The sequence below is a fragment of the Dendropsophus ebraccatus genome, chromosome 13, assembly GCF_027789765.1.
Source record: "Dendropsophus ebraccatus isolate aDenEbr1 chromosome 13, aDenEbr1.pat, whole genome shotgun sequence".
NCBI classification, from domain to species: Eukaryota; Metazoa; Chordata; class Amphibia; order Anura; family Hylidae; genus Dendropsophus; species Dendropsophus ebraccatus.
The window spans coordinates 39,052,640-39,065,588 of record NC_091466.1 but is presented as its reverse complement, the minus strand read 5'-3'; the positions used below and the strand labels follow the sequence as shown (position 1 = coordinate 39,065,588).

General features: G+C 48.2%; 1 protein-coding gene across 2 annotated transcripts in view; it reads left to right on the top strand.

The window, feature by feature from the left end:
* MTMR11 (myotubularin related protein 11) overlaps positions 1–12,949 on the top strand; it is a 124,325-nt gene extending 111,376 nt beyond the window's left edge. For both annotated transcript variants that reach the window (XM_069950988.1, XM_069950986.1), the window contains exon 17: positions 7,314–12,949. In XM_069950988.1, the coding sequence (XP_069807089.1) occupies positions 7,314–7,469 (156 nt within the window). In that variant the 3' untranslated portion in view covers positions 7,470–12,949. The remainder of the gene's footprint in view (positions 1–7,313) is intronic.

Here is a 12,949-nt window from a genome sequence, read left to right as displayed (position 1 = left end):
CTGTTATTTATCCCCTTCATGATGCACAACTATTTATCTCAGAAGTACACAAACAAGACACTTCTTCCTTACTTCTTTGGCCCATCAAAGCACAGCACCTAACAATGCTAAAGTTGGATTCTTATTCAAAGAATTTTTTTACATATCTTTTTTTGTATAGAAGTTTTATATTTATCCTTATTTAACCTGAAGTTTTATATTTATCCTTATTTAAACTGAAAACACAGTTTCTTCGTTTTAAAGAAAAAAAGGACTTTGTGCTAATGATTCTGGGTGTAAAATGTGGCATAAAAAACACAGAGAGAGAGAGATGCTTACTACATGGGGGATACTACTTATTGGGATAGGTTTACCTTCAAGGGGATGCCTATCTACCAGGGAGTTTACCTACAGGGGGTAGCTACATAGAGGACACCACTTACTGGGGTGGCCAGCCTGCATAGAGAGGCCTAACTACTATTTGGCTGCACGGAGGGGGCCTAACTATTATATGGTAGCATAGAGGGGCCTTAACTACTATATTGGATCACAGGGGGACTTAAAGGAGACCTGTCACCCCCCGTGCCGGGGTGATAGGCTCCCGACCCCCCGTTACAGCCCCCTATACTCACCTGATCCCGCCGGGTCCCGCTTTTGGATCCGGTTGGGTCACGGAGATATCAGCTTCCAAAGCCCGGCGCGCGCGCTCACAGGAGAGTTCGACGCTCATAGAGAATGACGGAGCATCGGACTCCCCATTCATTCTCTATGAGCGTCGGACTCTCCTGTCAGCGTGTGCCGGGCTTCGGGGGCTGATATCTCCGTCACCCGACCGGTTCCAAAAGCTGGATCAGGTGAGAATAGGGGGCTGTAACAGGGGTCGGAAGCCTATCACCCTGGCACGGGGGGTGACAGGTCCTCTTTAACTACTATATGAGGCACAGAGAGCACCTATAATATATGGTGACATAGGGCCCAACTACTGTATGGAAGCACAGAGGAGGCCCAACTACTGTATGGAAGCACAGAGGAGGCCCAACTACTGTATGGAAGCACAGAGGAGGCCCACCTACAATATGGAAGCATGGAGGGCCCCTATACTATATGGAAGCAAAGTTGGACCTAATATAAGAAGGTACAAAGTGGTCTAGCTACTATATGGAGACAGAGGTGCCTAGCTACTATATGGGGGGCACATAGAGGCATAGCTACCATATGGGAGGACACAGAGGGGATTATCCAGGGCCGCATCTGCCTCAGGAGGCGGATCATAAGGCCCTTAAAGGACAATTCTGTCAGCTCCATCTTGTGTCGATGTCGTCATGAAGAGGGAGGCTGGTCTAGGTCCCATTTTACTTTGCAATGACTACACTACACACTATAAGTATGTGTGTGCAGCTTCAGTGCACAGGCTGAGAACCTGTGTGTTTATTTAGGAGCCTGATTGAAGAGCAAGAGAGAGAGAGAGAGGGCCATGTTTAGTGTAAGACAGGAGTTGAAGTGAATGGAGAGGCAGGCACTTGCAAGAGGGGCTGAAACCAGGAAGTAAAGAAGAAATGAAGACAAAGACTAGAGCTCAGGAGGTAAGCAGACAGTGGGAAATTCAAACAGTGACCACTCAGGAGGGATTAAAAGTATAAAAACTATGGTTTTGATCGTTTTTTTTCCCTAAGCACCGGAGTTGTCCACCAGGTACATAGTCTTGAATTTAACAAACCAATAGATTGGCGCCGTCATGGGGAAGCAGGTGCCGCGGTCCGTTTTTCCAACCGCGGCCCGGTTCCCGTGTACGGCGCCATTCTATCCAGCGGTACCAGGCTGTGCTGAAGCACTGGAGGTAGACCGGCCCGCCCCCAGTTGGAGGGAATTCCCTCCCCTCTATGACACGGTCCATTGATTCTAATGGAGCCGCGTCATAGAGGGGAGGAAATTCCCTCCCACTAAGGGCGGGCCGGCCGACCTCCAGTGCTTCAGCATGGCCCAATACCGCTGGATAGAACGGGGCGGTACACGGGAACCGGGCCGTGGTTCGAAAAACGGACCGCGGCACTGGCTTCCCCATGACGGCGCTGATCTATCGGTCTGTTAAATTCAAGAGGATGTACCTGGTGGTACATCCTCTTTAAGGACACCAGCCACTTCTGCACAGTGAGCAGCCATGCATATATTATATGCATAACCACTCACTTACTACTGGAGCAGAGAAATCAGCAACAGACTGATGTCTGCCCTGTGTGCATACTCTGGCAGAACACTGGACTCCCTGCTCATGTACTCTATGAGGCACCCCCACTGTCAGCTGTATCTGTGTCCTAAGCTGACAGGAGGCAGGAGTGATCAGCTCTCTGCTCACCCCTTTAGGGGTGAGGAGGGTGCTGGAAAAGTGTGGAGCCTAAAATGTTTGTCCTAAAGATGCTGCAGGCAGGGCCGTATTTACCACTAGGCACCCGTGGTCCGGTGCCTTGGGCGGCGCCCTGTGGGGGGCCGCACCCGCAGGACACATTTCCTTTTTTATTTAATTTTTTTTTTTTACCCCCTCCGCCGCTGACGTCCGCGCCAGGGTGGTGTCGGGGGGTGGGGGTCTTGTGATCAGTCGGCCGGGGGATCAGTCGGGCGGCAGGAACCGAGGCAGGCTGGGAAGGAGCAGGGAAGTTTGGGCATCGTGGGGCTGCAATGTGAGCTTCCGGCCTGTGTGACAGTCTGTTGCGGAAGCTCACGCCGGCCCTGCATAGGGGGACCTTCCTTCCCAGCCTGCCTCTGTCCCTGCCGGCTGGCTGATCACAAGACACAAGAGGGGGTAAAAAAAAAAAAAAAAAGTGACCCCAGAACATCACTAATAGGGGATAGGAGTAGATGTTTTTGTTCTATCCCCTATTAGTGATGTTCTGGGGTTACTTCCCTGCACTGAGCCCCCACAGATCTATGTATTCTGATCTTCCACCAAGGCTCCTAGGACCTAACTACAACAGCTGCATGCACTACAACTCCCAGCATGTACTGACAGTCTGCAGCCCTCAGGATATGCTAGGAGTTGTAGTAGTGTAGACAGATGTATTGCTGGACCTTCAGGGCTGATGGTTGTCACCCCCAGATTGCAGCCACCAGGAGACTCTGCACACAGTGATTTATTAAAGGGTTGTCCTCTCAGAGACTACAACTCCCAGCATACCCTGAGAGCTGTATAAATGGAGGGTGTTCTGAGATTTGTCACAGATACAGATAAATCCAGGAAAGGAGCGGGTCAGCATGTCGCGTTTCACTGGTTCTATATTGGTGGGCCCCAGGTGCCCCAGTCCGACACTGGACAGAAGCGGTCCCCAAATTAAGTCCCCGCCCTCCTTCCTTCCTCCATCACGTCTGATGATGAGAAGAGCGGGCATCAAGCAAAAGGGCACCCCAGTACTACTGACAGTCGGGGGGTGATGCTCAGTAGTACTGGGTGCTAGAGTGCCGACCTGCCAGCTGTGCCAGGGTATACACCATGCATGTAACCTGCCAGTGCCGAGGGGAAGGGGGCACTAGTTTGCCGGGGGGGGGGGCCTCGGCATGCAAAGTGCCTAGGGCAGCATGAACTCTAAATACAGGCCTGGCTGCAGGGACAAGTCATGGCTTACAGAAGTCTTCATGATAGTCCGGACCGAATGGAGAAGAAAAGAGAAAGTGAATGATGAGAGAAGACGTCACCTGGCACTAGATGTAACTGCACTCTGATCACTATACTGTCACATTGTGGGGGTTATACTGGACTCTCTACAGTGGTTTTTATTCAGTAGAAGTACTGGGGGTATTGTTCAGTCATTAAGCAGGGGTAGCGTGTTCAAAATGTGGCAGCATTATTTTTCCCTTGTGTAGTTGTAATATTGTTCAATATTTAGTCACTATGGGGTGGTGATGTGTGGCACTATTATATGTTGTTTATATGATGTTGATCTTAGTATAGTGGGCTTTGCTCAGGAGCAGAATTATGGTAATATGTATGGTGTGGTGATTTTCTGCATATACGACTTCCTTACTTTCGGAGAGGGGGCTGGGGTGCTATTTTAGTTCTCACCTAGGCAGTAGAAAAGCTAGAATTGGCCCTTGGCCTATCCACTATATGGGGGCACAGAGGGGCCTAACTATTATATATTTTTTTAATTTAAATTTTATATAAAGTATATATCTTATCATATTATTACAAACTGTTACAAAAAAGGTAATTAAAGCGTAACTGTCATTTAATTAAATGTCACTTTTCAGAAATCAAGTATCAATAGTACAAGTGATTTTAAGAAACTCTTTAATAGGCTTTAGTAAGCAAAAGAGTTTCCTTCTGTTTTTCATCCTCCTCCTTCACTTCAGAATAAGCTGAATTTCTGTGTCCATGGAGGAGGTAGGGGTCGAGAAAGGTGAGTGAGCACGGGGAGTAGAAAAGGCAGTCCTGCACAGCACATTATCCTTCAGTCTTCTCTCACTAAGTTCCCAGACCTAGACCTTTCTAACCTCTAAATTCAGTGTTTTATCTGCCTATACAGTCTACAAACAACAGAGCTGGTTTTCTCTTTTTCCTGCTCACTTATCTCCCTCAGCCATTCAATAGGATATAATGGATTTAGCAAACTCGGCTTCACTTTGCCCCTCTGTAATGAAGGTGGCTTTGCCTAATAATAAGCAGATAAGAAGAGAGGGGGGAGATTTTGAGTACAGTAAGAGTTTTTTTTATGCCTGACCAAACCTATTACAGAGTTTCTTAAAATTTAAAGTGACTGTACCACCAGGCTCTGGCTGAAGCACTGGAGGCAGGCCGACCCACCCCCAGTGGGAAGAAACCCCAGCCCCTCCATGACTTGACTCCATTAGTATCAATGGAACCAGTGGCGGATTAAATGTACCCTGGGCCCCGGGCTGTCCGCCCTACCTGGGCCCCCCTCCTTCCGCTTCGTACACAACCGACCCCAACTAGAAAAAAAATACACTAATTTCTTTATAGTAAACTATTAACTTTTATTGTATGTATGATGCACCTAGGACCCAAGTACAACAGCTGCAGGCACTACAACTCCCAGCATGTACTGACAGTCTGCAGCCCTCAGGATATGCTGGGAGTTGTAGTGCCTGCAGCTGTTGTAGTTGGGTTCTAGTTTAAAAGTTTGCGCTAGTGTACTGTAGTGACCGCAGGGCTGTGTCAGTACACTACCGCAAACAATACACTGACCCATTGAGACCCCAATGGTACACAGGCTCTGCACACTATAGAAGTGATTACAGTGCAGTTACTAATGACTCACAGGTGTCGTCTTCTTAAATTGCCGTTGCTCACTTTTTGCTTTCATCTCCATCTGGCGCAGCATCATGAAGACTTCTCCGTGCAGGGGGAGAGGCTGGGGGGTGCAGGGGGAGAGGCTGGGGGTGCAGAGTAGCAAGGGGAGCAGCAGGGGGTCAGGGGTGAAGCTGGGGGGCAGGGGGAGCAGCAGGGGAGAAGCTGGGGGGCAGGGGAAGTAGGGTGGCAGGGGGAGAAGCTGGGGGTGCAGGGGGAGGGGCTGGATAGAAAGGGGAGACGCTGGGGGGCAGGGGAAGTAGGGGGGCAGGGGGAGAAGTTGGGGGGCAGGGGGAGCATCAGGGGAGAAGCTGGGGGTGCAGGGGGAGACGCTGGAGGGCAGGGGAGAAGCTGGGGGGGCAGGGGGAGAAGCTGGGGGGTGCAGGGGGAGAGGCTGGGGGGTGCAGGAGGAGAGGCTGGGGGGTGCAGGGTAGCAAGGGGAGCAGCAGGGGGTCAGGGGTGAAGCTGGGGGGCAGAAGGAGCAGCAGGGGAGAAGCTGGGGGGCAGGGGAAGTAGGGTGGCAGGGGGAGAAGCTGGGGGTGCAGGGGGAGGGGCTGGATAGCAGGGGGAGACGCTGGGGGCAGGGGAAGTAGGGGGGCAGGGGGAAAAGTTGGGGGGCAGGGGGAGCATCAGGGGAGAAGCTGGGGGTGCAGGGGGAGACGCTGGGGGTGCAGGGGGAGAAGCTGGAGGTGCAGGGGGAGAAGCTGGGGGTGCAGGGGGGAGACGCTGGAGTGCAGGGGAAGTAGGGGGGTAGGGGAGAAGCTGGGGGTGCAGGGGGAGAAGCTGGGGGTGCAGGGGGAGAGGCTGGGGGTGCAGGGGGAGACACTGGAGGGCAGGGGAAGTAGGTGGGTAGGGGAGAAGCTGGGGGTGCAGGGGGAGACGCTGGAGGGCAGGGGAAGTAGGGGGGTAGGGGAGAACCTGGGGGTGCAGGGGGAGAGGCTGGGGGTGCAGGGGGAGACGCTGGAGGGCAGGGGAAGTAGGGTGGCAGGTGGAGAAGCTGGGGGTCAGGGGGAGAGACTGGGGGGCAGGGGGAGCAGCAGGGGAGAAGCTTGGGGGCATGGGAGAAGCAGGGGGAGAGACTGGGGGGCAGGGGGAGCAGCAGGGGAGAAGCTGGGGGGCATGGGAGAAACAGGGGGAGAGGCTGGGGGGCGGTGGGGGAGACGGAGCGGACGAGGGCAGCCGGAGGGCAGGGGGAGCAGAGGCAGGCTGGGCAGGCCCGCTGGGGCGCAGCTTCGGGGCCGGCGTGAGCTTCCAGCAGAGAGAGCCTGTATCCCAGGTCGGAAGCTCACAGCTGCAGCCCCGCAGTCCCGAACTTCTCTCGGCGGCGGCGCGCACATGTGACGTCATCGCCGAGCACTAGAGTTCTGGCATCACGGGGCTGCAGCTGTGAGCTTCCGACCTGGGATACAGGCTCTCTCTGCTGGAAGCTCACGCCGGCCCCTCAGCTGAAGATAATTGCCCGGACTCCAGAGGCAGGAGAGAGGCTGGGCGGGAGCTGGGCGCCGCTGCGGACGGCCGCGGCGTACGCATGCAATGACGTCATCCCGCACTTGTTCATTGGATGCGTACGCCGCGGCGGTACCTGGGAGCTGGCAATGCGAGCAGGCCGCGGATGACTATTAGAGGCCGCGGCTGCTGTTTTTTGAGCGCTGGCGAGCCGCGGGGCGGGTGGAAGAAACTTTCGGGGCTAGGCATGAATATTCGGGGCTTGTGCCCCGAATATTCGTGCCTAGCGATGCCACTGGCGGGCGGTATGGGCCCCCCCGGAGCCTCGGGCCCCGGGCGGCCGCCCAAACCGCCCATATTATAATCCGCCACTGAATGGAACCCTATCATAGAGGGGTGGGAGTTTCCTCCCACTAAGGGTGGGTCGGCCCGCCTCCAGTGCTTCTGCCTGGGCCTGGTGGTACAGTCACTTTAAATGATAGTACATTCAAGTACAGCATGACATATTGAAAATCCCCAAATAAACTCATTGGCTCGGCTTTGTTACACACCTTAATATCTTATTGATAACATGTTTTCTTCTCTTTGATAGGGTGACAACCAGCGCCCTCCATTGGCCAGCCTAGCAGAAGAACTGAAAATTCTTGAAGACAGACTAAAAAACCTACATGTAAACAGCCAGGATCAGATACACAAAAGTTCAGTCACATCACATGTAAATGGCATCTCCTCTTCATCGTACAGATAACAGACACTGCCAGGGATTGTGCGCTTATTATTTCTTCAGAGGAGATGCAGAAATACTGCTTGGACTGAAACAGTGTGCATTGGATGAAATGGACAATCCATTCTTTTGTCACATCACATTTATTCTTGAGACAAAATATTTTTTGAACAATATGGAAATTGCTTGAATGATGGTCTTCCATGGCTTGGAGATAATGTAGTAGTAAAGAAAAGAATCATATACATTATAGATAGTCCATCTTATTTGTACCACTACTATTACAAATAAGACTACTATTAGATCTGAGGTGGTACAAAAATATTGTAACAGATGTTACAGGATGACTTAGACACAATGAGTGTTTGGGCGTCCACTTGGCAAATGAGGTTCAATGTGGATAAATGTAAAGTTATGCACCTGGGTACTAATAACTAATATGTCCTGGGGGGAGTTACTCTGGGAGAGTCGCTGATGGAGAAGGATCTGGGTGTACTTGTAGATAATAGACTACAGAACAGCACACAATGTCAGTCAGCTGCTTCTAAAGCCAGCAGGATATTGTCATGCATTAAAACAGGCATGGACTCACGGGACATGGATATAATATTACCGCTTTATAAAGCTTTGGTGCGGCCTAATCTGGAGTATGCTGTCCAGTTTTGGAACCCGATTCATAAAAAGGATGTTCTAGAACTGGAGAGGGTACAAAGACAGGCAACTAAACTTATAAGGGGAATAGAGCATCTTAGTTATGAGGAGAGATTAAAAGAATTACATTTGTTTCATCTGGAGAAGAGATGTTTAAGGGGAGATATGATTAACTTATTTAAATATATAAATGGCCCCTACAAGAAATATGGGGAAAAGATGTTCCAGGTTAAACCCCCTCAAAGGACAAGGGGGCACTGCCTCCGCCTGGAGAAAAAAAGGTTCAATCTCCGGAGGCGAGAAGCCTTCTTTACCATGAGAACTGTGAATCTGTGGAACAGTCTACCACAGGATCTGGTCACAGCAAAAACAGTAGAGGGCTTCAAAACAGGGCTAGACAAGTTCTTAGACCAAAATAATATAAATGCATATGTATAGAACCTATCAACCCTCCCCCTTCCCTGTATCCATCCCCTCCTTGGTTGAACTTGATGGACATGTGTCTTTTTTCAACCGTATTAACTATGTAACTATGTAACTATGTAATATGATAAAACAATTGTCACATATTTAAATACCATTTTATAATTTGTACACCGGAGCTTCATTCACAATTCTGCTGGCTGAGAAATTTGTCATCAGACGCTTCTAAAACAGTTTAACTGAGCCCATACAATACAAGGGGTGTTAGTTTCAGACAAGAGCCTATTCCTAACAGTCCCTGTTTTAGTAACCACTGTGGACTATACTCTGTGTTAAGGACTGTTAACATGGGACAATTTTTGGTAAATTTTTGCCTCAAGAACGGCTGTGTTCACGCATTGCGTTTTTGCTGCAATTTTGTCAAAGTGGTGCTATTTTACTGCAGTTGCACATATCACAGTTAAATAGCACCATTTTGCCAAAATGCATTAAAAACACAATGTGTGAAACACCCTTAGGCTACATTTAGACGTTCTGTGCACAGTCTATGGATGATATGCAACGGAACAGACTACAGAGTTCCCGGCATCATCATTCATTATGATGACAGGAGCTCTGAATCTATTTAAAACAAATGCACCATCAGTACATTCGCTTTAGGTTTCGCACATAGAGTGGTGTCAGCGCAGGGAAGCCGTTGCTGCGATCCTGTTTTTGAACTGCGGCCCGGCTCCTGCGTATGACGTACTTCTATTCCTAGTCACAGGCCGGGGGTGAAGCACTGGAGGCGGCTGGCCTGGCACTAGTGGGAGGTAACCTCCGCCCTTCTATGACCAAGCTCCATTGGAATCAATGTTGTGCGCCTCTTTGGAAAGGAGAAATCCTTTACAAATAGTAGCACAACACCCATCATTTTGGTTTTCTGCTCCCCTTAGGGGGTTAAGAGAGGGTTCTATGCACAGCATCACAACTTAACCCCTGGCTGGCTGGCAAACTGAGCTGATTCAGCAGCAGCAGTACAGTCAAGGCTCCTTCTGCTTCTGGTCAGGAGACCGCGTTTTAAGAAGCGGAGAATCTCTTTATAAATGAAGGGATTCCCTGCTCTAAACAGTGGTACCTGAACAATAGTTCGGCCAACAGTTATCTCCCCCAGTTTTGTTTGGATACCGAGCAAAGTTCGAGTACCAAACAAAACTTTGGAGGAAATTGTCGTCCAAGAACTGAATAGTTTGTACAGACTGTGTTCAAAAACAGACTTTCCACTGTATAACGTACCACTTTATTAAAGTGATTCTGTACCCACAATCTGCCTCCCCCCAAACCGCTTGTAGCTTCAGATAGCTGCTTTTAATCCAAGATCTGTCCTGGGGTCCATTGGACAAGTGATGCAGTTATTGTCCTAAAAACAACTTTGCAGCCCGGTGTCAAATTGGCGTGGCCTAGAGTGTCTGTGCCCTAGGGTTAGGGCCATCCCTCCTACCCACCCTCTTCACCATTAGGAACGCCCCAGGCAGGATTATTTCTGTTCATCATTTATCTGAACACTGCACATGTGCTGGATAGTTAAGGCACCTGTGCAGTGATCAGACAAGTGAAGAATAGAAGAATTTCTGCCCAGAGGCATTCCTATTGTTATAGAGAGCAGGGAGGAGAGACAGAGAGGCGGTGCAAGCCTAGGGTACAGACACTCTAGGCCACGCCAATTTGACACAGGTTTTTAAGGACAATTACTGTATCACCTGCCAAATGGCCCCCAGGATAGATCTTGAGTTAAAAGCAGCTATCCAAAAATACAAGCAGTTTGGGGGGTGGGGGCAGATTGTGGGTATTAGCAAAAAAAAAAAATGTGTGTGTCTTCGGAGTACCGCTTTAAAAGACCCAGTAATTAGTCATTGAAGGAGTGGACGCTTATTTCTCAGCTGATTGCTGAGATCAGGCAACCCTAAAAGTCAATCACTGTGATTATTGCTCATTTACTGAACCTTCACATGGCTCCCTTAATTTTGTAGCTAATAAAATTTACTGTCAGGGCTCATTGCTATGTGTAGCAATTATTTTAGTGGGTGCACAAAAGATGGTATCAGGGACCAGTTATTAGAAATGAACATTCTTACAAACATTTATCCGATAAGTGTTCCATGTAAAGGAGCCTTTAATCCGCCACACATATCCTACGCAGGAAGCTGCGGGGGAGCTCCGGGCAGCCCATAGGAGATAACGTCGGTCTGCTGCTGCCGCTACTGTTACGTGGAGAGACAGCAGCAGATCGTTGTTATCTTAGTGGTTTGTCTTTCAACATGTTGAAAGACAAGGACAGACGATCATGTTGGCTGATCGTTGCCTTCTATTACACAAAGCTTTTATCATCTGTAGTGGCCGATAATCGTCCAAATACATCTCATAATTGCTTCTTGTAATAGGGCCTTTAGTCAGATGAATATTTATATCAAAATCAAACATTTTATTACTAAACATTACACAGTACAGTGGTAATACAGCTTTATTATATCAAATTTATTGATAAATTAGGAGCTACTTCACAATTATGCAAAAACAAAACCCTGATGTGAAAGCTGACAGAAGACTTGTCATGTAAACCTGCTCTTGACCAGAGTTTATTTGCACAAACTTTTGCTCCCAAATTAAACACTTATAATTTATAGATTTGCCTTCGGATGTTCTGATTGATGGAAGATGCCTAATCTTTTAGGTGCATTTCAAAAGTGGCATTGTGTTTTAAAAAGTCACACAATTTAGTATTTATGTGCGATTTATGTGCGAAACCTTGATACATTCCCCTCATAGTACAGTCAGTGACAAAATGTTTGTCAAAACAATCAAGGTACTGACTATGAACCCATTAAAAAGGAACCAGTGTGCCTACTGACTTTTTTCTATGTTAAAGAGGTATTCCGGCCAGGAGAAAATTCTGTATTGCGCCATTTCCTTTGTACTGGTGCTAACTCACCCCCTCTAAACGGGCAAAATCTGCAGAATCCAGTCCTCTCAGTTTTTCTTCTGAGAAGGGCACGTGACCTCCGTCTGTGAGCTGCATTAGCTATACAAATCAATCGCTAAACCGATGACATCATGACATCACATTTACCTCTTCTTTCTGGGCCAGGTTAACTAAACAAAGTGATCGCTAACTCGGCCCACAGATGACTAGCAGACAGGGGCAGGTAGATGTTAAAGTACACAAGCTGCACGGTATGCTGGGAATTGTACTTTCATTGTCGGTTGCATCTTAAAAACCTATGCAGATTGAGGCTATGTTCACACTACGTACATTTCAGGCAGTATTTGGTCCTCAAGTCAGGTCCTCATAGCAACCAAAACCAGGAGTGGATTAAAAACACAGAAAGGCTCTGTTCACACAATGTTGAAATTGAGTGGATGGCCGTCATATAACGGAACGGCCGGTCTCTTACGTAGTGTGACCATAGCCTTAGTATAGTTGTAAAGGGACGTTAAGAGCAGCCTAGAAGCTCGAGGAGGCCTCAAGAAGACCTGTGGGGAGCAATGAGGAAACCCAGGGGGGTTTGGGAGCTGTTTATTTTTTAGGGAATCGCCAGAGTACCCCTTTAATGGCTTCCACTGTATTATTTTGACTCTCTGAATTCCTTTCTCTGTGAGAAATTAGCTATTTATCCCACTACAATGTTTTATACTATATGGAAGTCCATGAGTTACCTGCTGCCGCCATTGTTGTTACAAATAGTTATTTTGAGCAATTTATGATCTATATCTGTTTCTGGCTGTTGTCATGAGATGTCACAGAGCTTTTCCTGAGTCCTGAGTGATGATATGCTGGATTACAGACATTTTTGTAACTGTAATAGCAGGCAAATTAGCTCTGTTTCCGGAAGGCTCCAGACTTTATTATCTGGCGTTTTTAGAATCTTCTTGTTATGCTGCAATATGTAAAAGTGGTGTATTGCTGCCTAAGAGGGCATATCTGTCATTCAGGGGCCTGGAAAAGCTAAGTAAGAAAATTCGTAGGGATTGTGATGACCGCCATCTTGGTTGCCCAGAAGGAGATATAGCTAAAATATATCTCATGAAGGCAGATCCTGTCAACTATGCGTATTAGCTAACAAGGAAGACACACAGCTATTGCCCAATGAACTCTTCTAGCTGCATCGGTCCGTGTTTTTTATGACCATTCACATTACTAGGTGTTGTGTATTATTACTTTATTGCTGCCAGACTGCAGTCTGGTTGGGGTTGTAATAAAAATAGTCATGGGCTTCTATTTGCTGGTGATTTGTCCTCAGTGGCTTCATGTGCTCTAAGTATGTTTCCCAGTATGCTGACAGCCTAGTTGCGAGATTACATGTACAAAACATTATGTATTTGATTCATATACATTTGTGTAGTGATGTAAAAGCTTATTACAAGATATTTATAATAAAATCTATTTAGCAATA